Here is a 27,003-nt window from a genome sequence, read left to right as displayed (position 1 = left end):
GATTAATGTCCAATAAGTGGTCAGAAACCAAGTACATAAGCAATTAAGCCAATTTTAACTGATATAGGATGTGCAAATTTGTGACACCTTCAAGATGGCTTTCACTTGTGGCATTCTGGCACTTACAAGCTGAAAATTCCCACAATATCAATTACCAATGAAATCAGTGGAAATAAACAGAAACTACAATCACCTACGTGAATACAAGTATGTGTTTTGGGTAGAACACAACTGAACCCTGCCTGTTAATCCTTTCAATTGCTATTGCTGTGCAAGATAGACTAGCATATAAGGGCAGAGGATTTTTGACTTTATAATGGTAGAAAGATTATCCACCCTACTGAAATATATATCCTTTAATGCAGGAAACATGAGTTTGCCTTTAAAAAAAAGCAGCAATTTTGCTTAAGTTTTCAACTATATTTGAAACCAAAATTAGGTTAAGGAATGTAAAAACCAAACTAGCCAGTGAAGGTGACATACATGTACACTAGGTAAGGGATAGAATGAATGAGAGTACAGCAAAATAGTGGTTGTGCTACTGGACTAAAAATCCAGAGAACGTGACTTCAAATGCATCTGTGCTCCTTCAATATATGGCTTTAATTATCTTACAACACAGGTATTTGAAATTTATTAGGTAGCCTTCTTCATTTCTGTAATTTTGCCATTGCACCTGAACTAGGAAAGATATTTCTAAACTGTTTATTCTTTCAATATAAGCACAATTTTAAAATGAGACTGTTTTGTGTTCATGAAACACATTAGAATTATTAATATGCATCAGTATATCTTACCATTTGGTATCATAGTCCACTAGCACATAGTTTTCCATAGCAAGTTTAAGATCAGGGACCTCCTCACAAACCCATCTGAAATAAATTCAAATACAGTTCATTCAATCTTAGTTTATAGAAAATCAATCATTCCCTCTTGGCCACCTTTTTATAAAGTGCATACCCACAAGTGCTGACATTTTTTCTTAAATCCAGGAAAATGAAGCTGAATTTCCTCACAACCAGCAAAGAGAAAGTGCAAAGCAAAATCCTTCTCAATCTGGAAAATCCCAAAGCAGCACTGCAATGTAAAATTTAGCAAGTGGAGGTCTTTTGGCATACAAAGCATGGAATGCATCATGTTGGAAAAGCCTAGCATACCAATTCAAGCTGTACTAAACAAGCGACTGGTATTTTTCTCAAACAGATGGATACTGCAAACACATCTCCTTGAAAAGTATCAAATGTCTTAAAATCAAATCAAAAGTTACAAAAAGGGAAAGAGAAAAACACCTCAATTATCATTTTCCAGTGGGAAATTGCTTTTATAAACACCTCATCACATCATTAGAATGCTCCAAAGCACTTCACAACCAATTACTGTTTTTGAAGTGCAGTTGTCATTATGTAGGCAAACAGCAGCTAATTTGCATACAGCAAGGTCCTGTGAACTGCAATGAAATAAATGACCAATTAATCTGATTTTGATGGTGGTTAAGCAAGAATTGTTGGCCAGGACACCAAGAGAACTTCCTACTTTTCAAACAGTGCCATGAATCGTTTATATCCACCTAAACTGGCAGATCGGATTGGAGCTCAAAGCGGCATCCTAAAGAATCCATTTGACAATGCGGTACTCCAAGTCCTGCATTCAAGAGGCAGCCTAGATTAGTGTATTCAATTTCTGGAGTGGGGCTTGAACCTATAGCCTTTGCAACTCAAGGGGTAAATCTTATAGCAACCCAGTATCTCAGGCTATGTAACTACCTAAACACTAATTTCAGTTAATATTCTGGATGACTATAATTATCTGCAAAATTGCTCAAGTCCACTTGAGTAGTTCACCATTAAATCAAGTCTAGGTTCAGAAGCCTGGGAAGAAGGCATCTTGACAGGTATCCTTATAGAAGTATACATGATGGTAAACTATGTGTGATAATTAAGTCTAAAATACTACTATAAATTAATCTGTGGGAGGAGGACATGGCAGCAGGTCCAAAGAAGTGAACGGTAATTTTTCAACCGATATCAAGCAGTAGTTCTTACTGCAAATGAACACCTAGAATGGACTTCCAGATAGAGTGGATAAAGTGAAAACCCTTGAATGGTTTAAGAAAAAAATGTGAAGCAAAAATTGGGCAGGTCCTTTCTGGGTGAATTAAAGTGAACTGAATGGTTTTGCTCATCAGTATGGATCATTTGAAATGGCCATGGGGACCAAGTGTCTGAAACAGAGATAACATGCAAGCTGTCTGCTACCAAATCACTTAATGTTCTCTAAATCTTTAGGAGGAAGCATATATGAATTTGGCTTCCTCATACTGGGAATAATGCAATACTTAAATGGAAATAAATAGCTTGTATTTATATAGTGCCTTTCACAACTTCAGGAACTTCTAATGTGCTGCACAATCAATGTAGCACTTCTGAAGTGTAGTCACTGCCACAATGTAGGACCAAAAACAGCAGACATTATGTAGCAAATGTTGAAAGGAAAACCATTGCCCACTAACTCTAGCCCACCTTGAAAGGTTAATACGTTGTACAGACACATGAAATTAGACATTTTTACAAGTTATCAAAGGGATTATATAAAGGAAAAAGAGTTAATCAAACTAGCATTTTGCAAACTAACGGAGTGATTTGACGTTGTAGTAATTACCATTTAGGAATTATGATCTTTAAATAATAATATCTTAAAATAACTATCTGATGCTACCATTGTACAGCTGCACAGCAGTTTTAAGACATTGACAACTGAACTTCTGAACTGGGAACTGACCCTTAAGCACCAGAAATTGAATATGTTTGTGTGAAGTAATCACCTAACAGAGAATGTGCCTTAATGGAATAATTTTATCGAAGCTGTGCCAGTGTATACTGATTCTTGAGCTTGTAAGAACTGTAGGAACTGATCAGTCACTGCAAGGACATGAGTTTGCCCACCAAAAGAAAACATTTGTGCAAACATTTTCTTTTAAATTGAAGTTGGCTTAAGTCGAGAGGACCTGGTTGGTATAAGAGGGATGCAGAGCACATTCACATGGTTCAACAGCAACTAAATGCAACATGAAAGAAATGTGCATTAAAAAGGTAACAAAAATAAGGAGTTATGCTAATCTCATCCGCTCAACTGAAAAGGAGCTCTTTAGTGAAGAATTCTGCTTATTAACTGAGTTATGGTATGGTATTAGTTTCTTATTAAACTATGGAGTTGCTTTTAAACTTCAAGTATAATGTAATGTAGCTACATGCCAACTGTCATGTTACAAGTGTGTAAGAAAAGCATAAAAATGCAGCAAATTATAATGAGAATTTGGATTTCAAGGTTCCATCAACTGGAATATTGAGTTCAGAAATATGAGACCCCAGCATCAGTGCCCAATGTGGTTGGATGTACTATTTAAGCATATTCTTACAAGATATTCAATAAATCTGAGCACTTGACCTTAGCATTTTATGAACATTATTGACGAGGAATAGTCAGAACATCTAATTGGAAACAAATATATTATCTAACAATTACAAAAGAAGCAATATATTTAAAAAAACATTGTTCAATAAAAATCAAATGGAACTGAATTTGAATTCTTACCGGATGGTTTCAATAATTTCATGAGCAGCATCATGGTGTTTGTCCTGAAAAGACAAAAAGTACAGCACTGTTTAAAATAGTGTGTAACAAATGAAAGTCTCCAGAGGGAAAATTATACACTATCAATTTAATAGAAACAGACACTTGCATGCTAAATTAGATATCAACTGAATTATAGATATACACATATTACTCTGGAAAACCCAGCTGGTGAAGGATGATATTGGAGCCAATCTTTACTCAGTCTTACCTTTATTTACAAAGCAAAACATGACAAGCATACACCTCCGACCTCAACCACACCAGTTTCAGTAAGTGTCTTTTTATACGTGCTCAAGTGAAACCCTAATGAATGCTCACCACCTGCACATAACTAAACACAATTGATGTGCAATTAACAGTAGCTGATGAGGTCTTACCAAGGCTCTGTAAAACTGAAGCATCATTTCCTCCCCATAGTATTCAGCCCGCTTGAGATAAAGGGCAACATTCCATTAGTCTTTTTCATTATTTTTCGTATTCATGCACTAGTTTTCAGTGATGCTTGTACCCGGACAGCCAAATCCCTTTCCTGGTCCACAGCTCGTCTCTCGTCATTAAAAAATATTTCAAATACTCTTTCTTCGATCCAAACTAGATAATCTCTGCTTCTACACAATGAATTCAATCTGCCATATTTTTACCCACTCACGCAATCTTTGTAGGTCCCTTTGTAACTTCCTGTTGCCATGTACAGAGCTTGCTATGCATCCAAACTTAGTGCCATCTGCAAACTTGGGGATACAACTCTATTTCTTCATCCAAGACATGAATATACATGGTGAAAAGCTAGGGCCCCAGTACAGATCCCTTGGGAATACTGCACGTTACATGCTACCAGAGTATTATTCCTTTTATCCCTACTCTATCTCCTAACCAATTACAAACCGCGAAATAGTTACCTACAACTCTTGTGTGCTTTTACTTTTGGTCATCATCTCTTGCATGGAACCTTATCAAAGGCCATCTGAAAGTCCATATGTAAAGCATTCATAGGCACTTTTCTGTTCACCATTAGTAACCTCCTCAAAAATTCAATTAGTTTAATCAGACATAATCTACCGTTTACAAATCTATGCTGACTCCCTTTCATCAGCTTTTACTTACTCAAATGACAATGTCACACTGTCCCTGATGACAAACTCGCATAATTTCCACACAATTGACATTAGATCCGTAGTTTCCTGGATTCTCCCTCCCTTCTTAAATAATTGAACAACATTTAGCATTTGCCAAGCCAACTTTTCAGCACTCATTTCTTACAATACCCTCAGGGAGAAACCAGTGGGTCCTGCAAATTTTTTTTTAGATTTAGAGATACAGCACTGAAACAGGCCCTTCGACCCACAAGATTAAGACAAAAAATGCAAAGAAAAGGAAACAAAATGGGGTCAGAGGTTACGGTCTGAAATTGTTGAACTCAATGTGGAGTCTGGAAGGCTGAAAAATGCCTAAAATGTCCCTCAAGCTTGTGTTGAGATTCATTGTAACACTGCAGTAAGCTGAGGACGGAGATGTCAGCGTGAGAACAGGGTGGTGAATTAAAATGGTAGGCCACGTCTGCAGACCAAATGGAGGTGCTCCGCAAAGCGGTCACCCAATCTGTGTTTGCTTTCCCCTATGTATGGGAGACCACATAGTGAGCAGCGAATACTGTATACTAAATTGAAATAAGTACAGATAAATCACTTTCACTTGGAAAAAGTATTTGGGGCTTTGGACAGTGAGGAGAGGATGTAAAAGGACAGCAGATGCATCTCTTGCGCTTGCGTGGAAAAGGGATGGGGTGTGACTGAGGAGTGAACCAGGGTGTCGCAGAGGGAACAGTCCCTTCGGAGTGCTGAAAGGGGAAGGAAGATGAGTGTAGTGGTGGCATCATGCTGGTGGCAGCAGAAATGGCAGAGGATGATCCACTGAATAGAGACTGGTGGGGTGGAAGGTGAGGACAAGGGGAACCCTATTGTGGTTCTGGGAGGGAGGGGAAGGGACGAGAGAAGTGCAGGAAATGGGTCAGACACGGTCGAGGGTTTTGTCCACCATGGTAGGGAGAAAATCCTCAGTTGAGGAAAAAGACATCAAACACTGCTGTGGAAGGTTGCATCATCAGAATAGATGCGATGGAGACGGAGAAACTGGGAGAATGGAGGAAGTGTAATTGAGGGAGCTGTGGGAGTCAGTGGACAATGAGTTCCCCTAATCCACCTTGTGAAACAGTGATTTACGTGTACTTGTTTCAATTTAGTATACTGCAGTCACTGTTCACTATGTGGTCTCTACATTGGGGAGACCAAACGCAAATTGGGCTAATGCTTTATGGAGCACTCTGTTTAGTCTGCAAACATGACCCCGAACTTCGAGTGGCCTGCCTTTTATTTCTCCACCTTGCTCTCATGCTGATATCTCTGTCCTCGGCCAAGTGCAGCCTTACAATGAAGCTCAGTGCATACTCAAGGAATAGCGTCTCGTCTTCCAATTAGGCACTTTGCAGCCTTCCGGCCTCATTGAGTTCAACAATTTAAAACCCCGATCTCTGACCCCATTTTGTTTCCTTTTCTTTGCATGTTTCGGTCTTAATCTTGTTTTTCTCCTGTTCTAGGTTTCAGATGGCAGCTGTTCATTATTCTGCCATTCACACCTTCTCTGGACCCATCTTTTGTTTCTTCACTTGATCCATCATACTCCCTTTGGCTCTACACAACCAACTTGTTTGTCATTTAATGTCTCCTGTCTTCTGCCCTATCACAGATTTTTCCTTCTGTTCTTTTTTCATCCTCCCCATTTCACCTACTTAAAAACTATTACGTTTCTAACTTTTCCTAGTTCTAATGAAAGTACATCAACCTGAAATATTAACTCTTTCTCTCTCCATAGATGCTGCCTGACCTGCGTATTTCCAGCATTTTCTGTTCTTATTAAAGGCTCATGGAGTTGGGCAGATTATTAGCATGGATAGAGGATTATTTAAAGAATCGCAGAGAGAGTAGGAATAAGCAGGTGATTTTCAGACTGGCAGGCCGTTATTCGTGAGGTGCCGCAAGCAACATTCCCTCTTAGCAGTGCGGCTGTACAGCAGTCTAGAACTTACCGCACAGGTGACAAACCGGCTGCACACAAGCAGGTCCTCTAAGTCGTGTGCATGTGCAGCCACACAGTGCAACAAACCGGGCAAGCACAGTGGCGCAGTGGTTAGCACCGCAGCCTCGCAGCTCCAGCGACCCGGGTTCAATTCCGGGTACTGTCTGTGTGGAGTTTGCAAGTTCTCCCTGTGTCTGCGTGGGTTTCCTCCGGGTGCTCCGGTTTCCTCCCACAAGCCAAAGACTTGCAGGTTGATAGGTAAATTGGCCATTAGCAATTGCCCCTAGTATAGGTAGGTGGTAGGGAAATATAGGGACAGGTGGGGATGTGGTAGGAATATGGGATTAGTGTAGGATTAGTATAAATGGGTGGTTGATGGTCGGCACAGACTCGGTGGGCCGAAGGGCCTGTTTCAGTGCTGTATCTCTAAACTAAAAACTAAACAGTATAGGGAAATTAGAGGGAACAATGGCTGCAAGGATCACTGCTGAGGCTCCAGATTTACAATCTACATTAATGACTTAGGTGAAGAAACTGAGTGTAATGTATCCAAGTTTGCTGATAATACAAAACTAGGTGGGAAAGTATGCTGTGAAGAGGACATAGTCAGTATCGGGATATAGGACAGTGGGCAAGATGATAGCAGATGGAATATGTTCTTTCTTGTTCTTTGGCCTCCTTGTCTCGAGAGACAATGGGTAAGTGCCTGGAGGTGGTCAGTGCTTTGTGAAGCAGTGCCTGAAGTGGCTATAAAGGCCAATTCTAGAGTGACAGACTCTTCCACAGGTGCTGCAGATAAAATTGGCTGTCGGGGCTATTACACAGTTGGCTCTCCCCTCGCACTTCTGTCTTTTTTCCTGCCAACTGCTAAGTCTCCTCGACTCGACATACTTTAGCCCCGTCTTTATGGCTGTCAGCCAGCTCTGGCGATCACTGGCAACTGACTCCCACGACTTGTGATCAATGTCAGAGGACTTCATGGCGCGTTTGCAGACGTCTTTAAAGCGGAGACATGGACGGCCGACAGGGCTGATACCAGTGACAAGCTCACTGTACATTGTGTCCTTGGGGATCCTGCCATCTTCCATGCGGCTCACATGGCCAAGCCATCTCAAGCACCGCTGGCTCAGTAGGGTGTTTATGCTGGGGATGTTGGCCGCCTCGAGGATTTCTGTGTTGGAGATACGGTCCTGCCACCTGATGCCAAGAATTTTCTGGAGGCAACGAAGATGGAATAAATTGAGACGTCGCTCTTGGCTGATATACGTTGTCCAGGCCTCGCTGCCGTAGAGCAAGGTACTGAGGACACAGGCTTGAAACACTCGGACTTTTGTGTTCCGTGTCAGTGCGCCATTTTCCCACACTCTCTTGGCCAGTCTGGACATAGCAGTGGAAGCCTTTCCCAAGCGCTTGTTGATTTCTGCATCGAGAATCAGGTTACTGGTGATAGTTGAGCCTAGGTAGGTGAACTCTTGAACCACTTCCAGAGCGTGGTCGCCGATATTGATGGATGGAGCATTTCTGATGTCCAGTCCCATGATGTTCGTTTTCTTGAGGCTGATGTTAGGCCAAATTCATTGCAGGCAGCCGCAATCCTGTCGATGAGTCTCTGCAGACACTCTTCAGTGTGAGATGTTAATGCAGCATCGTCAGCAAAGAGGAGTTCCCTGATGAGGACTTTCCGTACTTTGGTCTTCACTCTTAGATAGGCAAGGTTGAACAACCTGCCACCTGATCTTGTGTTGAGGAAAATGGAAGATCCCAAACAGTGTAGGTGCGCGAACACAGCTCTGTTACACACCACTCAGGATAGGAAAGGGGTCTGATGAGGCGCCACTATGCTGAATTGTGCCTTTCATATTGTCATGGAATGATAATTAGTAGCTTTGGTGGGCATCCGATCTTTTCTAGTAGGCTGAAGAGACCACGTCTGCCGACAAAGTTAAAGGCTTTGGTGAGATCAATGAAAGCAACATAGGGGGGCATCTGTTGTTCAAGGCATTTTTCCTGTAGCTGGCAAAGGGAGAACAGCATGCCAATGGTGGATCTCTCTGCTCGAAAGCCACACTGTGCCTCAGGGTAGACACGCTTAGCCAGCTTCTGGAGCCTGTTTAAAGCGACTCGAGTGAAGACTTTCCCCACTATGCTGAGCAGGGACATTCCACGGTACTTGTTGCAGTCACTGCGGTCACCCTTGTTCTTATAGAAGGTGATGATATTGGCATCGAGCATGTCCTGTGGTGCTGCTCCCTCATCCCAGCACAAGCAAAGTAGTTCGTAGAGTGCTGAAAGTATAGCAGACTTGGCACTTTTGATTATTTCAGGGGTAATGCCGTCCTTTCCAGGGGCTTTTCCGCCAGCTGGAGAATCAATGGCATCACGGAGTTCCGATTTTGTTGGCTGTACGTCTAGCTCATCCATGACTGGCAGAGACTGGGCTGCATTGAGGGCGGTATCAGTGACATTTTCCATGGAGTACAGTGCTAGGTAGTGCTCAACCCAGCAATCCATTTGCTTGCGTTGGTCAGTGATTGTGTCCCCTGATTTAGATTTGAGGGGGGCGATCTTCTTGATAGTTGGCCCAAAAGCTCTCTTAATGCCATCGTACATTACTCTGATGTTTCCGGTGTCACAGGCCAGCTGAATATGACTGCATAGGTGTTGCCAGTAGTCATTTGCACAGCGCCTGGCTGCTTTAAGTGCTACGGATGTTAACTTGATGGGGGCTTTCTTATAGTTCAGCAGTGCAATGCGCTTAGCGGCTATGACAGGTTCCAGCTCTTCAAAATGAGATTGAAACCAGTCTGCATTCTGCTTCACACGTTTGCCATAGGTGGTCATTGCTGAGTCATAGATGGCGTCTCTGATGTGGGCCCACTTGGTCTCTGCATCCCCTGAAGGAGTGTTTTGAAGGGATTTTGCAAGTGAATTTAGAAACTTATCTAACAGCTAGGGATGAGAAATTCTGCTCGTGTTGATGCGCGGGCGGCCCTTCTGCTTGGAGTGATGCAACTTCTTTGGTTTGAGTCTAACCTTGCTGCACACCAGGGAGTGGTTGGTGTTGCAGTCCGCACTGTGGAAGCTGCGTGTGATTTGAATGCTGTTTAAAGAGGCTCGCCTTGTGACGATGAGGTCCAGCTGCTACCAACGACGTGATCTTGGGTGCCTCCAAGAAACCTGGTGACAAGGTTTAGTATGAAAGAACGAGTTGGTGATGCAGAGGTTATGATAGGTACACAACTCAAGCAGTCACTGTCCATTCTCATTCATCCTTCCAATGCCATAGCGCCCAAGGCAGGAGGGCCATGAGTCATGGTTGGCCCCAACCCTGGCATTAAAGTCCCTCAGCAGGAACAGGTGTTCGGTATCAGGGATGCTACTAATGATATTATGGAGTTCCTTGTAGAACCGGTCTTTAGCTTCAGGTGGGGAGCAGAGTGTTGGAGCATAGATGCTGAGAAGGTGTACCGGACCAGAGGCGGTGAACAGTCGGATGGACAATATGCGTTGCGAACCATTTGAAGGTGACTTTATCATGCTGAGCAAAGAGTTTCTGATGGCGAAGTCCACTCTATGCTGTCTTGGTTCTTCAGGATCCCTACCCTGCCAGAAGGTGTAGTCTTGCTCTCTTAGGGATCCGCTCGCAGGGAAGCGTGTCTCCTGAAGTGCTGCAATGTCCACATTGGGTCTTTTTGTATGGAGCTCGCTGTTAATGGAGGCGGTCTTCGAGAATCGTTGATTTGTGTAAGGTCTTCCGACAGGCCAGGACACACAGTTCTGACGTTCCAGCTTGAAAAACGAAGGGCTGGTACCTTCTTTCTTTTTCTTGTCATGCTGTTTGGTGCGGTGTCACAGTCCACTTGTCGGAATATAACGTGGGGAAATTTAAGGTTATTTATTTACTTTGGTACGAAGAAACGTAACAGAATTTTTTTTGAAATGGTGAGAAACTATTAAATGTTGTGTTTCAGAGAGACTTGGGTGTACTTGTACAAGGAACACAGAAAATTAGCATGCAGGTGTAGCAAGCAATTTTGAAGGTAAATGGTATGTTGTCCTTTATTGGAGTACAAGAGTAAGCAAGTCTTGCTGCAATTATACAGAGCTTCAGTGAGGCTACACCTGGAGTACGGTGTACAGTTTTGGTCTCCATACAAAAAGAAAAGGGAGTGCAAAGATGTTTCACTACATTGTTCCTGGGATAACTTGAGGACAGATCAACAGATGCTGAGAGGCAATTTTCTCTGACTGGAGAGTCTAGAACTAGGGGCATAGTCTCAGGATAAGGGGTCAGCCACTTAAGGCTCAGATGAGGAGAAATTTCTTCATTCAGAGGGTTTGTGAATCTTTGGAATTCTCTGTCCTGGAGAGCTCTGGCTGATTAGTTGTTGAGTTCAAGACTAAGATTGATAGAGTTTTGGGCTCAAGAGGAATCAAGGGACATAGGGATCAGGTGGGAATGTATAGTTGAGGTTGAAGATCAACCATGATCTTATTAAATGGCAGAGTAGCCTTGAGGAGCAGTATGGCCTACTCCTGCTCCTATTTCTTATGTTTTGTTCTCATGAAAGTCATGCATTTATAGAGTGATGAATGGCTTGGCTACTGGTCCAAAGCTTCAATTCAAGTTTTGGTACCACCATACAATTTTGTGGTTGGAAATGCTTCCAAATGGCATTGCAACTGTCGAGCTGAAGGTGGTGTACAAGAGCTCCAGTTACTAAGGATTATATTTTGATCTAATGCCTTTTGGATTGTATAGGCATACTCCAAAATCATCATCTAGCTCCCTTTCTTCACCCTGGAAAGAAGGGACTACCCAATACTGCATTCATTCATCTTTTAACAGTACCAATACTTTCTTGTAATATTTGCTCACAACTATAGCTTTTAAGACTTGCTCAGCATGCAATTCCTTGTGTAACGTAAACGACCAAAAAAGTTTTGTATAAAGACTCTCATTTATCTCATGCTTTTCAAAAATCTGAGGATGTCCCAAAGAACTTTACAGCCAATGCTGCACTTTTGAAGTATATTCACTGTTGACATGTAGGAAATGCCACAGCCACTTTGCACACAGCAAGCTCCCACAAACAGCAATGTGATAATGATCAGGTAATCTGTCTTAGCGATATTGATTGAGGGATAAATAGTGGCCAGATCAGGGAAAACTCCCCTGCTCATCTTTAAAATAGCACCACAAGATCGTTATGTCCACCTGAGAGCGCACAGTTTAGTGTTTCATCTGAAAGACTGCACCTCCAACAGTTAAACCAGTTTTAACTTTTACAGACATTGTTGAGAACTACCATTTGGATTGACACAGTCTAATTAGATGAACCAATGTTAGCGACTTGAGGAATACAAATTTCAAACCCTACCCATCAATATAGCAATAATTAAGTAGACAACAGCATCAATGTCAGCTTTTTAAACAAAAGTTGATTTTAAAAGGGATCCTTTATCTAATTTTGACAAAACCCAGAAGTCATGAAGTGTTATAGTGCAAAGGAGCAACAGTAACCCTCTTTCATGATCCAAATAAATGGCCTCTGAACGACGGTAATTTTTAAAAATTAATTCATGGGATTTGGGCGTCGCTGGCTAGGCCAGCATTTATTGCCCATCCCTAAGTGCCCTCGAGAAGGTGGTGGTGAGCTGCCTTCCTGAACCGCTGCAGTCCATGTGAGGTAGGTACACCCACAGTGCTGTTGTTAGGAGGGGAGTTCCAGGATTTTGACCCAGCGAGAGCGAAGGAACGGCGATATAGTCAGGATGGTATGTGGCTTGGAGGGGAACTTGCAGGTGGTAGTGTTCCCATGCATTTGCTGCCCTTGTCCTTCTAGTTGGTAGAGGTCGCAGGTTGGAAGTGCTGACTAAGGAGCCTTGGTGCATTGCAGCAGTACATCTTTTAGATGGTACACACTGCTGCCACTGTGAGTTGGTGGCGGAGGGAGTGAATGTTTGTGATGGGGTGCCAATCAAACAGGCTGCTTTGTCCTGGATGGTGTCGAGCTTCTTGAGTGTTGCTGGAGCTGCACCCATCCAGGCAAGTGGAGAGTATTCCAACACACTCCTGCCTCTTGCCTTGCAGATGGTGGACAAGCTTTGGGAGTCAGGAGGGCAGTTACTCGCCGCAAGATTCCTAGCCTCTGACCTGCTCTTGTAGCCACAGTATTTATATGGCTACTCCAGTTCAGTTTCTGGTCAATGGTAGCCCCTAGAAGGTTGATAGTGGGGGATTCTGCGATGGTAATGCCGTTGAATGTCAAGGGAAGATAGTTAGATTCTCTCTTGTTGGAGATGGTCATTGCCTGGCATTTGTGTGGCATGAATGTTACTTGCCACTTATCAGCCCAAGCCTGGAAATTGTCCAGGTCTTGCTACATTTCTACACGGACTGCTCCAGTATGAGGAGTCGCGAATGGTGCTGAACATTGTGCAATCATCAGCGAATATCCCCACTTCTGACCTTATGATTGATGAAGGTCATTGATGAAGCAGCTGAAGATGGTTGGGCCTAGGACACTACCCTGAGGAACTCCTGCAGTGATGCCCTGGAGCTCAGATGATTGACCTCCAACAACCACAACCATCTTCCTTTCCACTAGGTATGACTCCAACCAGCGCAGAGTTTTCCCCGATTCAGCACATTCTTTCCATAGATTATTTACAGTGACTGTAGCGAGCATGAATTGTATATTTTGAATATCTGCATCCAATTAAAGTGCACCATAAGTGAAATGGAGCTAAAAAGGGAAGGAAAACATTAGACAGTTCAATCCATAGAAGACATCAGGCAACCAAGGTCATGAAAGAAATTGACTAACGGATATCCTGTGGTATGGCATATGGGGACTCAAGACCAAGTGCAATCTTCAGGTGAAGCAGTGTGGAGGGCAGAGGATAACCAGACTAGGGTGCACAGTCATCATTCAGTTCCCATTGTGAAGTCATATTCAGTACTTCGTTTAAACATAATTTGTTATTACTTACTAATACATTTGAAAAATTCATGGCTGCATGCACTTCCACCAACTTTTTCTACTGGGGAGGATGTAATTACAAGCTTACAATGTTTTAGAGGCAGTTCCCAATTCTAACAGTGGATACAAGAATGTCTTTGTTATAGATAGATTGATGGAAATTTCACGTTGCCCAGTCAGCCTAACATTGGTAAATTCCAGGAAATTAGAAAGCTATCAAGCACCAGTCAGATTGGAGATTCTACTGCTAGACATTCAGACATTTTGTCGCTCTAAAGAATCATAATGTCATGGGTGCCAGAATCCAATTTTTCATAACTAAGCCAGATCTCAAAAACGTTTCAAGTATTTATAACACAATTCAAGTCATTTCACTGGTACTTAGAAGTGAATTTTATGGAAAAATCGATTGGCTTCTAAAGCACAGCACTAATTTTCACTCCCACATTAAACAGTTTGGGGAGAGCAATAACTGATTCAGATGACTTAAGCAATATCATTGAAGGTAAAGGGGAGCTAAAAAGGATTTGAAGCCCCAGAATTGCTTAAATTGCAACTTCTAGGAGACATGTGGCTGACATTGTACAGTAATACAGCTTTAATAAAATAGAAATTTAACAAAATTCCTGAAATGTCCTCAAGAATAGAAAGCAATATGAAGACTCAAAAATGGTCAAAATGCTAAGAGGGGAATAAAGTAGTTATCACCACAAACTACATAACTAATTTTCAAACCAGATCGCACATTATAACATCAAGATTATTGGAGTTTGCACTTTTTTCAAATAGCACGATCATTTTTCCTGCTCTTGCAATTTTTCTATTACCATTCCTCTCCAAGAGTGTTCCCATCTTGGGGTAAAGTTCCATGGCCAAAAGCCTCATCATTGCTTCGGTGCAAATCCAGCAAGTGTTGTTACATATTTCAATAGTTGTGTGACATGGTACAATTGTAGGTTCTACCTGGTGATGATTAATCAAGTTCTTCAAATTGATTATTGAGAAAACAGACATGAGGGAATGAAGCAAACTTTCAAAAATCTGATAAAGTGCCGTTTGAAATATTGTTACAAAATTAATGCTCACATTGCGACAAGTAAAGTGGCAAGGATGACTGAACTATAATATGGGTCAATTAGTATTTCTCAGGTCCGCAGGAATTAGTTTGCACTGCATCTCCAGGCACCAATTGTGCAGTGCTTCTCATCTGCATATGACTAAAATGATTTGAACAGGAACAAAGACAGAATATCAAAAATTTCTGACAATATTCAAATCAGGAGGCAAGGTAACAGAGGAATAATGACAGATTGGAATTAAGTTAATAAACTGGGGGACAGGACACCAATGGAAGTTGATGGGGACAATGCATCAGTTGAGTAGGAATCAGTATAGTATGGGATGGAATGGAAATAGCAAAATTCTCCACAAATTGCAAGTCATTTTGGATGCAAGTTGGGAAGGCCCTTGGTCATGTTGAAGTCTCGCTTGGAGGTGACAAGGGCACGGACATGGGTCTCAGCAGCAGGGGACTGAAGTATTGGATTTCACACAATTAGATTAATGTACACTGAATATTTTGAAATTATTTCCCAACATATTAACCAAATAGCACAATTAATACTGGAGAAATATTAGTGGTAACAGACTAAGAATAGGGGAAAGTGTACATATAGATCTGATATCACAAAATCAGCCTCATTACAGCCACAGACAAAATGCAAAATATGGAATATAAACTAACAATGGGTAAAGATAAAGATAGAGAGCAGAGATAATTAGTTGTCAAAGATTTTTTTTTTTTAAATCAAAAAGGTTAGCACAGAACACACACTTGAAAAATGAAACTAAACATGCTTTAAAAAGTATTCTTCATTTGGTTAAAGAACATAAACCACAAATTAGATTCTTTAAACATAAAAATTCCTTCTCAAAAAAGCCAATCAACTTTTCTGACATACTAAGCAGTTAGGTGGAGAAAACAAATTCTGTCATGGGCCTAATACGATGCACAATATTTTGATAGTACTTTATGTTATTTTTACAACTGCGTTCATTCAAGAACCTGATAATCGTGCAATCTTGACAGGTAAACAGGACAGCAGGACCAGTTTTAAATCTTAAAAAAACAAGCATCACCAACTGTCCTAAAGTATCTGTCTTAAATCTTCAACTAGGTTTCTCAACATAAGCAAATCACCTTTGATGGTTTTTCTTTGTGTGCAGAGTATGCACACTGGCCCAATAACTCAACAGTGTCTAACACATGGCTCATGTGATGCAGGTCACTCTTGCTTGAGTGCAATTCTTTGACCTTTTAACATGATTAATGGTGGTGCAGTTCACATACACTGCACGCATCAAGCAGAGAAATTTTCAAGGCAGGAGTTTTGAAGAGTAGGATTGAGCACTTAGTAAGGAGGGAACAGTTATTTCAAACCATAACTGAAATGGCACTGGCATTTTCTATAGATGGAGAAACTGCGGCAGCACGAAGAAAACAGCAGCATCAAGATCTGCAACAGAGTCACAGGATGGGCCTGGTAATTTTGCTTGGATAAAGGAACAATTTTAGCTCCAAAAATATGAGTGTTGATAAAGGATGGCAAGAGCTCCAGCTTAACAGTGCTGTAACAAAGAGCCATTAAACTGAATATCTCTTGAAATCTGATGTAGAAAATTCATGTATTTGACTTTGTATTATAGATGTTTGATGTGACAACTGCAATAATCCTACCTCAGCATAATGCTAAAGCGCTAAAAGACAACAAATGGGGTGAAATCGCACAAAGATTTTTAAATTTTTGCAGGGAATAGTTTCTTCTATGTGGAATTCAAGGCTCAGCTGTGTAAAGTTTTATTTCAAAAATCTGGCCGTGTTAAATTCTGAAGGGTTGTGATGTAAATGTCCAAATAAGAACACCATTGCCCTTCATCTGATTGGTATTTAATTCCACTTGTATGCAAATCTGTTTTCTGCCTAAAGTATAAAGAAATGATACAGATCTGTTCCAACTGCTGCTCACATTTGCACAAATAAGTAGAAACCAGATTTCCAAAGTAATGTCATACTGTATGCCTAACTGCACCTTGTACAATACAACTGTATTTTTGATATGGTTACAATGAAAATTAGAACTATTACTGTTGGTGGCATTGTTTCATTATCAGAATTATTTGAAAATTTGTTTCTCCTTTGTTGCTGGAATTATATACTACATATTTTGGAAACCAATAATTTTTAAGTGATTCATATTTTGTCAATTCAGTTCAAGGGGGAAAAAAGGGTTAAGCTGACACTGAAAATATCCTGAGTATATCATAATTTAAAACACTTTACCATAATTATCAACTAAGTCAATGCAATCCTCAATAATAGATTACTCAACAAAAACATTCAAGACATTTGGCATTACAGATTGGGCCTTGAAAGAGTAAGTCAGCTCTTCGAAGATTGAGCACAGAAGAGCTTGACCACATGTGCCATTTAAAATTTCCTTTTCGCAGTTCCTATGTTTTGAAAGACTGGCATCAAAAACGCCCCAAAACCACACTGCCAAGATTGCCTTCTTCCATTTGCCCAACACAGCCTGTCTTTGCCCCTACCACTTCCTTATTGCAGTTGACACTCATTCCTGGCTACTTTCAAATTTTAGCTATATTCTATCTGAAGATGTCAGTGCTCGTATTCTAACTATTAAAGCATTATACTTCCATTACAGTCCACGCTAAACTTGACTGATTGCATGCCCCCACAAATCCAACACTCACATTGAAGCATCTCCAGTCTTTCCTACCCTCCTTCAGTCTTGTATCCTTGTTCACACTTTATCTAACAGTGGTCTATTCCTTGTTGCTCATTAGCAGCCACTCTTACAGCCTTTTGCCCTCGCCTTCTGTAACTCCCCACAAAAATCTTTTTGCCTCACCTTCTCCACTCCTGCTTTCAAAAGCCTGCACAAGACTTGCCATTTCAACTGCTTTTTCAGCTCCACCCCTTAAATCCATTTTCCCACATTCATTTATCTCATCTGTAAAGCTCTCCAGGATGTCTTTTTTGTTCTGCAAAATGCACCTTCTCTCAATTCCTAATAATTGCACTTGAGTTATAACAGAAACCTGTTCTTTACATGGATTTTGTACAAAATTACTATTGCCCTGTTCACAACATCATCAGTGACAGCAACATGGTTAAGTTAGAAAGTGCATCCAACACCCCGAGCGAGATAGGGAGAATCCCCGGCAACAATGTTGTTAATTTCCAACATCTTATCTGGGTATTAAATATTTGAAATCACGGCCATCAATGCAGGCCAATGGTATTTCATTTTCACTCAATGCCTTGTATAGATTTTCCCAAAACGAATGAGGAATCCATTACATTCGCAACAAAGATGTTAAATTTGACCGTAAAAAAAAGGTACAAAATTGCACACAGATCTTTTTCAGGTGTCCAACCAAGGTAGAATCCATCTTAAAATAAACATAGCAGTTACCACAGCAATGAAAGCCTCAAGCGATAGAGGAACAGTTCGAAGCAGTTTTGTTGTCTCAAATGGGCCACAAGTTACCACACTCCTGTTTTAATTTTTTTTTTAAATGTATGCAGTACAGCACAGAGAGCACACAAGATCAAATTCTCATTTCACTCAATGCCTGAACTGAAATGCAATGATAGGGAGGGGAAAAGACAACGATGCCATAGGCAGTACAGGGAACAAATTAAGTGGAGGTGTCATCACATTCCAGCTAATCAAAGATGGAGTAGACAAAAGTCTGGGTGCAGGCCACCCACTTAAAAGAAATGCAGGACTTTAAAATATCAAGGGGAAAAAACTAAAGCATGCATATCAGAAGTTAAACAACCATGCGTAAACAATAAAAACTCCTTGACAACAAATTCTTTCACAGTTGAAGACTGCAGAACATTCATGGCAACAACCAGCTACAGTAGTCTAAGAAAAGTGAAAATCAAATAAACCTGAATGTAAAAAAGACACACGTAAACATAAGCAGTATTGATTATTTTTGTGAAGTGTAGATTAGCAGTTACTGAGGTAAAATCCAAATTAGCTTGCATGACAACTGATAATTTGTGAGTGGTTACCAGACATTTTCTAAGATAGCGCCACCTGATGGTCGATTGGGTAAAAGCACAACTTGGTGTGCTACACAGACAAGAAGGTCCCTCTGGAGCACATGTGTTAATCTCGGCCAAAACAACCATTATTAAAACTCCAATGGTCTCAGAGCCCCAAGTTGGGGGGAGTAAAGAGAAAGAACGAATTAAGCAAGGGTTTCCACCCCTCATTGCTACTCTGCAAAGTGCATGAATTGTTGAGCTAGAACAAGATTGGTGAGTCAGTTGATAAGACTCTTCAGTAAATAATACGCTAAAACTCACTGCCTAGACCCATACATCAAGACTAGCTATTGGTGCAATACCTCTAAAACCAAACATCAATAATCTGTGGGTTCAAGAAAGAGAAAGCAAGCTTTCATGATGTCTTCAATTCTGGCCTCTTGCGCATCCCCAATTTTCTACACTCTGCCACTGGCAACTGTGCCTTCAGCTGCCAAAGCCCCAAGGGCTGGAATTCTCTTCTCAAACCTCTCCACCTCTCTCTTCCTTTAAGATGCTTCTTAAAACCTACCCCTGAGCAAACTTAATTTCTTATATGGCTTAGGGTGAAATTTTGTTCGAAAATCGCTGCTGTGAAGCATCTTAGAACATTTTTATGTTAAAAGCACCATCTAAATGCAAGCTGCTGTTTGCATCTCTGCAAAAATGTTCTCCTGGGCAGCCTCCCAGCTTGTGCTATATAAATGCAATTTGTTATTGCAGCATTAGAATTTTTTTTTAATCCAGCATATTAAGGATTCTCCACCCTCCCAATAGTGACATGAAAGTTTGATAAAAAGGCATTGTTATCGCTTGCTGCAAGACTACATAATTATTTCCAGTTGTGAAGTTATAATTCACTTGCGACTTTACAGCTCACTTTTTCTGGCAAGCTGTGCTTATGGCTATATTCATCATATTCACATCTCTCCATAACACAAGAAAACCTATATGAACTTTAATTTGGATACACAGTATAGAATTCAACATACATTACTAAACAATGACCGCAACATTAAAAATACCTTTGAACTTATTCTCATAGGTGACCTCAGCTGGGAGTTTTAGCGCTACAGTTTATGTGGGAGATAAAAGTTATGAACCAAAGCATGTACATTTTTGTATACAGCCCAGATCAAATTTTAAGCATTTAAGTCCTCATAAGGCAAAAGATTAAACCTCAGTTACTCTGCAATTCAAAATTCAACATTTTATTTTGATCAAGAGTGCACACAAATCCAATTAGTTTTCTGTTTGATCCCTTCCAAATGTTTTTTTCCAAAAACATGAATAGAACATTTTTTCAGTTAATAATGCATTTTATTTTATTTAGAGATACAGCACTGAAACAGGCCCTTCGGCCCACCGAGTCTGTGCCGACCAACAACCACCCATTTAGACTAACCCTACAGTAATCCCATATTCCCTACCACCTACCTACACTAGGGGCAATTTACAATGGCCAATTTACCTATCAACCTGCAAGTCTTTGGCTGCGGGAGGAAACTGGAGCACCCAGCGAAAACCCACGCGGGCACAGGGAGAAGTTGCAAACTCCGCACAGGCAGTACCCAGAATTTTGCACAAGTGAAATGAGTGTTTTAATAGCTCCAAACAGAATATTCACTGCAATGCTTTTAAATATGAAAGACTATTTTCCTCCTCAAAACTAATTTTAGTATCATGTTGTAGGTTTTACTAGGATTCTATCATTTGAAATCTCTGCTCTGCCACATTTCCTCCAATGACAATACAGATGAATGTGCACATTTTTCAAAATCATGTGTAGAAAAAAAGCTTCAATACAAACTGTCCCTTCAACATATTGGTGAATGTGACTCATAGCCGAATCATAGATTGTTACAGCACAGAAGTTTCTGAACTTTGCAGCGAACATAAATGTTACAAACGAATTAGTCAATAAGCTTGCAACATTATGTGGCCTTTCTGGTAACAAGACACGCAGGTAAGGCAGCACTCAACGTGCTCAGGGAAGAACCCCGTCTTTTCCCTTCGCTCATCTATCACGGTATCGTTTTGAGCCAACAGCTGTTTAATGCTGATCTGCCAAAAGGAGTCTCCCCTCCCACAGCTCAGAAGAACGTCAGCACGGGGCCGTACGCTATCAAACCATAACAACGCATGGTCATCATACCAGAGGCACACTGGCAAAGTCCACGCCTAGCCTACCATTCCCTGATTGGCAGTATTTCGCTAATTTTACATATTAAGTAGAATATTTTTCAAAGTGTATCTACTTCTCGGTCACAGAAGACATGTGTATACAACTCTTAACTAATCGTTGCAGACACACGTCCATAAAAAGCAGTCGCTGTTCATGAATTCCAGTCATTCCGAAGTCAATACAGCGATAGTCATTTTCCACACTAACATGCCTCTCTCGTGATTCCAACTTCAACACAACCCCAACAAAAGGATTAGAGATAACGAGAGAGGAAATTTAACACGTGGTGCTGTTAATAAACCGAAAGTAGACGTACCCCGAAAACACATTTTCACAGAACCCGGCAAATTTGCACACATTGTCCTGCCCAACATTTATCTATTTAGGCCTCAGACAAGCTCCCTTATCTGCACCAAAACAGTCAGCAAGCCAAATCCAGGGCGGATTGAAAAGCCGGGCAAACGCCGGTGACTAAAAGTCATTCTGCAACAAAATGTGTGGGGGTGGGGTGTATTCAATTCAAAATTATTCTCGAAATTAACGCTTTCCACAGCCGCCTTCCCTCCCTACGGATATAATTAAAATGAGGAAAACTCGACTCTTCAAGCCGGATCGGGGCCGCTTCGACTCGAGTTTAATCCCCTCCCCGACAATGAATGTTGGGCTCAGACAAAGAGAACATCCAGTCCGCCGACACCGGCTCAGGACGCTGCTAAAACACTCCCCCCCCCACCCCACACCACACCAACAAATGAGCATTCTCTGAGACATTTCACATCTCCGACGCTGCTCACATCGACATTTATTTTAAAAATTTTATATAAATAAGTTTTAACTGAAGCATTTTTTTTGGTGTGTGGAGAGGTTTCGCCGTCGGTGCTGCTTGGGCCCGGCCGAATCCGCGCTCCCCCTTCCCTCGCCCTCCGCGCCCTGTTGCCGCCCGCGAATAGTCTCTGCTTCTTTTCCCTCCACTTACATAGACTGGTAACGGCCAGGGATACACAGCGGGCTCCGCACCCACTGGGCTTTTAAGACGCAGTTCGTGCTTCTCACCCATTTTCTTCCTGGTACTATCATGCTATGTCTTGACGGATTGAAAGGATTTGGCAAAAAAAAAAATTAAGAGTCGAAATGGAAGGAAAAAAAGGAGGCGTTGATTTTTTTTTTAATATATGAGTGAGTCAAAAAAAAAAGTTCAAACGTAATTTGTCATCATATCCCTTTCATGACTCCCTGTCACCAGACCCCAAACCCCGGCCATCTTGGGCCGGCGTGAACTGAGCGACCGAGAGCGCTATACCGCAGACCAAACCAACGCACTGATATGGGGGCGGACCAGAACCTCCTACAGCAATAATCTCGAATAATACATCTCTCCTCAACTTTACTTCACAAAATTCACACGCCTAGAAAGGATAAATATCCGTGCCCGTTGCGTGGTCCCAAAAGGTTTTTAAATGATCAAGGAATACGCGCTTAATGATTTCTCCCAGTGCTAACACTAAGTTGCATCGGAGATTGTACCAAATCTGCGATGTAGGGCTGTGTTTTGACACCCTAATATATGCTAATTAGCTAAGGCAGACTGTTCCAAGCACGTGATGCAGAGAGAACAGGAGACAACTGAAGGGTGTGTTCCTATACTGAGCTGTGGAATGTGCAATGGTTTTATAGTGAAAGACTTGAGATGTATTATCAGCTAATGTCATCTAATTTGCACCACCGCAACATTTACTAATCAGGCTTCAGCATGAAACTTATAGAATTATAAGCTCTATACATCATAAGACATTTACCCAAGCCAACCTCTCCAATTTGAAGGTCATTTCCTACCAGTACAGCAAAGCCATCAGGTCTCCACTGACTCGAACTCATTTTGGTTTCAAAATATAGCTTACAATGATAGCAGGTCAGTCAACTTAGGTGGAAAGATCAAACCATTTTACAGTTTGATGCAGATCCTTCTTCAAAATTGATTCAATAAAGGTTTGGTGTTTTCTTAAGACCCTGAGCAGGATTCAAACTAGTTCCCAGCTGATGTCATTTTTCCCATTTTGCAGGTCACAAGGTGTGAAACATTAACCATATCCTCCTCTCTCCACAGCCTGCCCTGCTGAGCGTTTCCAGTAATTTTCTGTTTTTATTTCATGATTTCTCATGCGACCTTTTAAGGCAAGAATAAGCGGAAATTCCCAAAGAAGCCAGGGAACTCTCCTTGATGAGAATTTAAAGGGCCAGTGTAAAAAGGGAAGATTCCTGCCATCCCAAATTTCTGGTCCCATCAGGTAAAAATCCCACTTTTCATCCCAACCCCCAAAATTTCAGGATCATACAGTGCAATTGGCACATGGCTGCCAATGGTTTAAAGATGTGAAATTTGATTTTGGACATCGAGAGTCACCCCAATGGAACCTTGGCACAAACTCTATCACAGAGATAAAGGGGCATTACTGCATTGAGTTCATCCATAAGGGCTAACAATGACACAAAATCATCTTAAATGATTATTCTGTTAGTTGATGTGTTGTCAATCAAGGCTGAAAGGATGAGTGGAAAATGTCAAATATGGAGCTTCAGATTTGTGGCAAATCCCCATGGCAGCGGTCTCTTTAACTTCCTGTTTAAGGTTTACCAAATGCTTAGCATTGATTTGAATCATTCTGGCATCAAGCATGCACGTGAATGTATGAATTGCTTAAAGCATTCTTTATTTTCCATTGCATTGTTCAATCTCAGTAGAAAACGCTACACCAGGGCCTCATAACAAGGAATGACCACCATGTTCGAGTAGCTGATGGCATCAGCGCTACAAGTGATCATGTCAAGGCACTCAACTACAAGAAGGATATTACTGTTCATGAGGCTTGAACTGGATTACTGTGACTGCAAAAACAGTGGACTCAATGGTAGATATAACCAGTGATTTTCCTCTCTAGCTTCTTTTTCTGTAGCTCTGTTTTCTTCCCTCTGTAGCTGGTCATAAACAAACTGAAACTAAAAATTGTGAAATATTCATTCACGAAGATATACTTAGAGGCAAGTAGAGCTGTTGGTTAAAAACAATACTTAACGCTTCTTTAGAGTGTTACAACCAGGTGAGAAAGGGGTCTCAGGCTCCTCATTTGCCCCTTTCCTGGTTTGACTGTAACAGGATTTATCTTTTAAGACACAGTAATTTTAGCTTACCACCTCAGTGAGCCTTTGCTCACAGCTCTCTAATTATAATTACAAATGAACCAGACAGATTTTCTTAGATTTAAAAAAGAAAGATGTAAGTTTATTAGCCTTATCACTATAACCCGGTTAAAACTACTAAAACTCGCAATGCAACTACGCTCGCATGCATACAAGAGAAACACACACACAAATAGGTACAGAGGGGAAGAAAAAATTGGGGGGTGGTTGAAGTAGAGTTTGTAATTAATGGAATTCAGTTACAGGGTGGTAATGTCCTTGATACAATGTCCTCAATTGAAGCTAAGGTCTTGGAGTCCTCACTGGGCCTCAGTGCACAATTTCAAGCTTGCTTCTCTGGTACCAAAAGGCCGAAGAGAGGCTTTGTCTGTAGTCTTGAAGCATAGAAGCTACCACTGTGGTTTTCTTTGGACTTTGCTGGAGAAAGAGACAGAGAGAGAGAGAGAGAGAGAGAGATCTTCTCCTTGCTGTTTGAATTACAGTCTTTTCCTGAGTGCACAATTTTTAAAAAAACAGTCTTACCAGCAGGTAGGTCACGTGCCCATCTCTTTGTTTGAAACAGCAACTTCTGGGATGATTTCAGAGCCCCCCAGACATACTCAGTGGGGGGTGGAGTTTTGTCTTTTACAAAGTCCAGACAATCTTGTTAATTTAATCAAGGAGCATCCCCATTATCTCTCCATTCATGTCCCTCAGAATACAAATATGCAACCATGTTTTCAGCCACTCAATTCTGTTTTTTTAAAACATGTTCTTTGCAATGTCCAGTAAAAAAGTTTCAAGTAGAGTGCCATTGGGGCCCCTACACAGGTGTAGGATGGTGCCGGTGGGAGGAGGGGATGCAAGGGGGAGGGGTAGAGGGAGGGGGTGGGGGGGGTGCAGGGGAAGGGGGTGCGGGGTGAAGATGGTGCGAGGGGGGGGTGGGCTGGGACGGGGTTGTGAGGGGGTGAGCTGAGAGGGTGGAGCAGGGAAGGGGACGGGGGGGGGGGGGGGGGGGTGGAATCTGGTGCAGGTAATAAGCCATTTCCTCAGTGCCCACCATCGACGTCCGGAAAGCTCATCCACGTCCTTCGGGAGGTGAAGCATCATTTGGCAGACTTAGAGGTGATTACATTTGCTAAGGGTTTTTTTTTGCAGTGGTTTAAATAAAGGCATGCAGCATTGCCGACAGTGCGCTGCAGATGCTCTCCGAGCCATCTCCCGCGAGCGCTTTGAAGTTGCGGCCGGGGGGGCCGTTCGTGGATGTTTTGGGTGTTCGGGGCACCTTTTCACAGGACTTCTCTCGGGTCCCGCAGCTCCTTCTTCACCTCAATGGACTTACCGCATACCGTGGCTGCAGACACTCTGGACTGTGAAGACAGCAGGATCGGAGATTAAAGTATCGACAGCTGTGCTCGTCAGTTTCATCCGGATCAATTTCATTGAGAAAACAAAGAGCAGGTGTGGCTGGGGGAGGGCAGTGGGCCCAGGTAACATACACTAAACTAACTGTTAACTTTTAGATAGGGATAAAATGAACTGATTTAAAGAGCCAGGGGAATTTAAACAGTTTAAGAGGGCAGATTGGGGGAGAAAACGTTAGGGATGGGAGCAGATGGCCATGGATAGAGTTGAACAGCAAGGGAGCTTCCTAGGGAGCTCCAACAACCCCACTGCCTTGTGGGCGTCTCGGGAGAGACCAAGGCTAAGGGAGTAAACCCTAACAGAAAATCCGGAGCGGAACCCCGTAGGCGGTCATGTGTCACCTTTGGCATGTTTCCGGCAGTTCCTGCAGCCATACTGGTGCCAAACGTCGTGTCCTGCACTCCTTTGGACCCCACCAGAAAGGCCGAGAGGGGGGTTTTGACGACTGGGCAACTCTCAACCTCCATAAATTTGCCCAGGCATGCGCCATGGAGAGGTCACTCCATAGTTGCCTCACAGCGACTGAAACAACACGGAAGGCAGCAGTTACGGGTTATAAGTCCAGATAAATTGGCGTAGAAACTGGGCGTCACGGGTTGCCTTTGTCGGTGGGAGAGGTCATTGCACCTCACTGGACAGCTACCGCCCGCCTCAAACCGGGCAGCCCCCGGTCAATAAGGTTCTGTCCCGCCACAGTCTGCCTGCTTCAATGGGTGCTTGGAGCTCAGGGTCATTGCCCGAAAGGTGGACTGATACACCGCACCAAACAACATGAAAAAAGGAAAGAAGGTACCAGCCCTTCGCTTTGCAAGCTGGAACGTCAGAACTATGTGTCCTGGCCTGTCGGAAGACCTTACACAAATCAACGATTCTCGGAAGACCGCCATCATTAACAACGAGCTCAGTAGACTCAATGTGGACATTGCAGCACTTCAGGAGACTCGCCTCCCCGCGAGTGGCTCTCTAGCAGAGCAAGACTACACCTTCTTCTGGCAGGGCAGGGATCCTGAAGAACCAAGACAGCATGGAGTGGGCTTCGCCATCAGAAACTCCTTGCTCAGCATGATAGAGCCTCCCTCAAATGGCTCGGAACGCATACTGTCCATCCGACTGCTCACCACCTCTGGTCCAGTACACCTACTCAGCATCTATGCTCCAACACTCTGTTCCGCACCTGAAGCTAAAGACCAGTTCTATGAACAACTCCATAACATCATTAGCAGCATCCCCAACACCGAACACCTATTCCTGCTGGGGGACTTTAATGCCAGGGTTGGGGCCGACCATGACTCATGGCCCTCCTGCCTTGGGCGCTATGGCGTTGGAAGGATGAATGAGAACGGGCAGAGACTGCTTGAGTTGTGTACCTATCATAACCTCTGCATCACCAACTCGTTCTTTCACAC

General features: G+C 42.2%; 1 protein-coding gene across 6 annotated transcripts in view; it reads right to left on the bottom strand.

Moving 5' to 3' along the window:
- dot1l (DOT1-like histone H3K79 methyltransferase) overlaps window positions 1-22,267 on the bottom strand; it is a 111,396-nt gene extending 89,129 nt beyond the window's left edge. For all 6 annotated transcript variants that reach the window (XR_010969552.1, XR_010969553.1, XM_068016322.1 and 3 more), the window contains exons 1-3: window positions 21,975-22,267; window positions 3,592-3,635; window positions 798-872 (exon numbers count right to left, since the gene is read on the bottom strand). Coding sequence is in view for 4 of the 6 variants with exons in the window: in XM_068016322.1 (XP_067872423.1) it covers window positions 798-872; window positions 3,592-3,635; window positions 21,975-22,055 (200 nt within the window). In the remaining 2 variants the exon portion in view is untranslated. The remainder of the gene's footprint in view (window positions 1-797; window positions 873-3,591; window positions 3,636-21,974) is intronic.
- Window positions 22,268-27,003: the final 4,736 nt, after the last annotated feature.

Source organism: Heterodontus francisci, chromosome 36, assembly GCF_036365525.1.
Source record: "Heterodontus francisci isolate sHetFra1 chromosome 36, sHetFra1.hap1, whole genome shotgun sequence".
Classification (NCBI taxonomy): domain Eukaryota; kingdom Metazoa; phylum Chordata; class Chondrichthyes; order Heterodontiformes; family Heterodontidae; genus Heterodontus; species Heterodontus francisci.
Note: the sequence above shows the minus strand (reverse complement) of the source record. Positions and strands in the feature narration are given on the sequence as shown.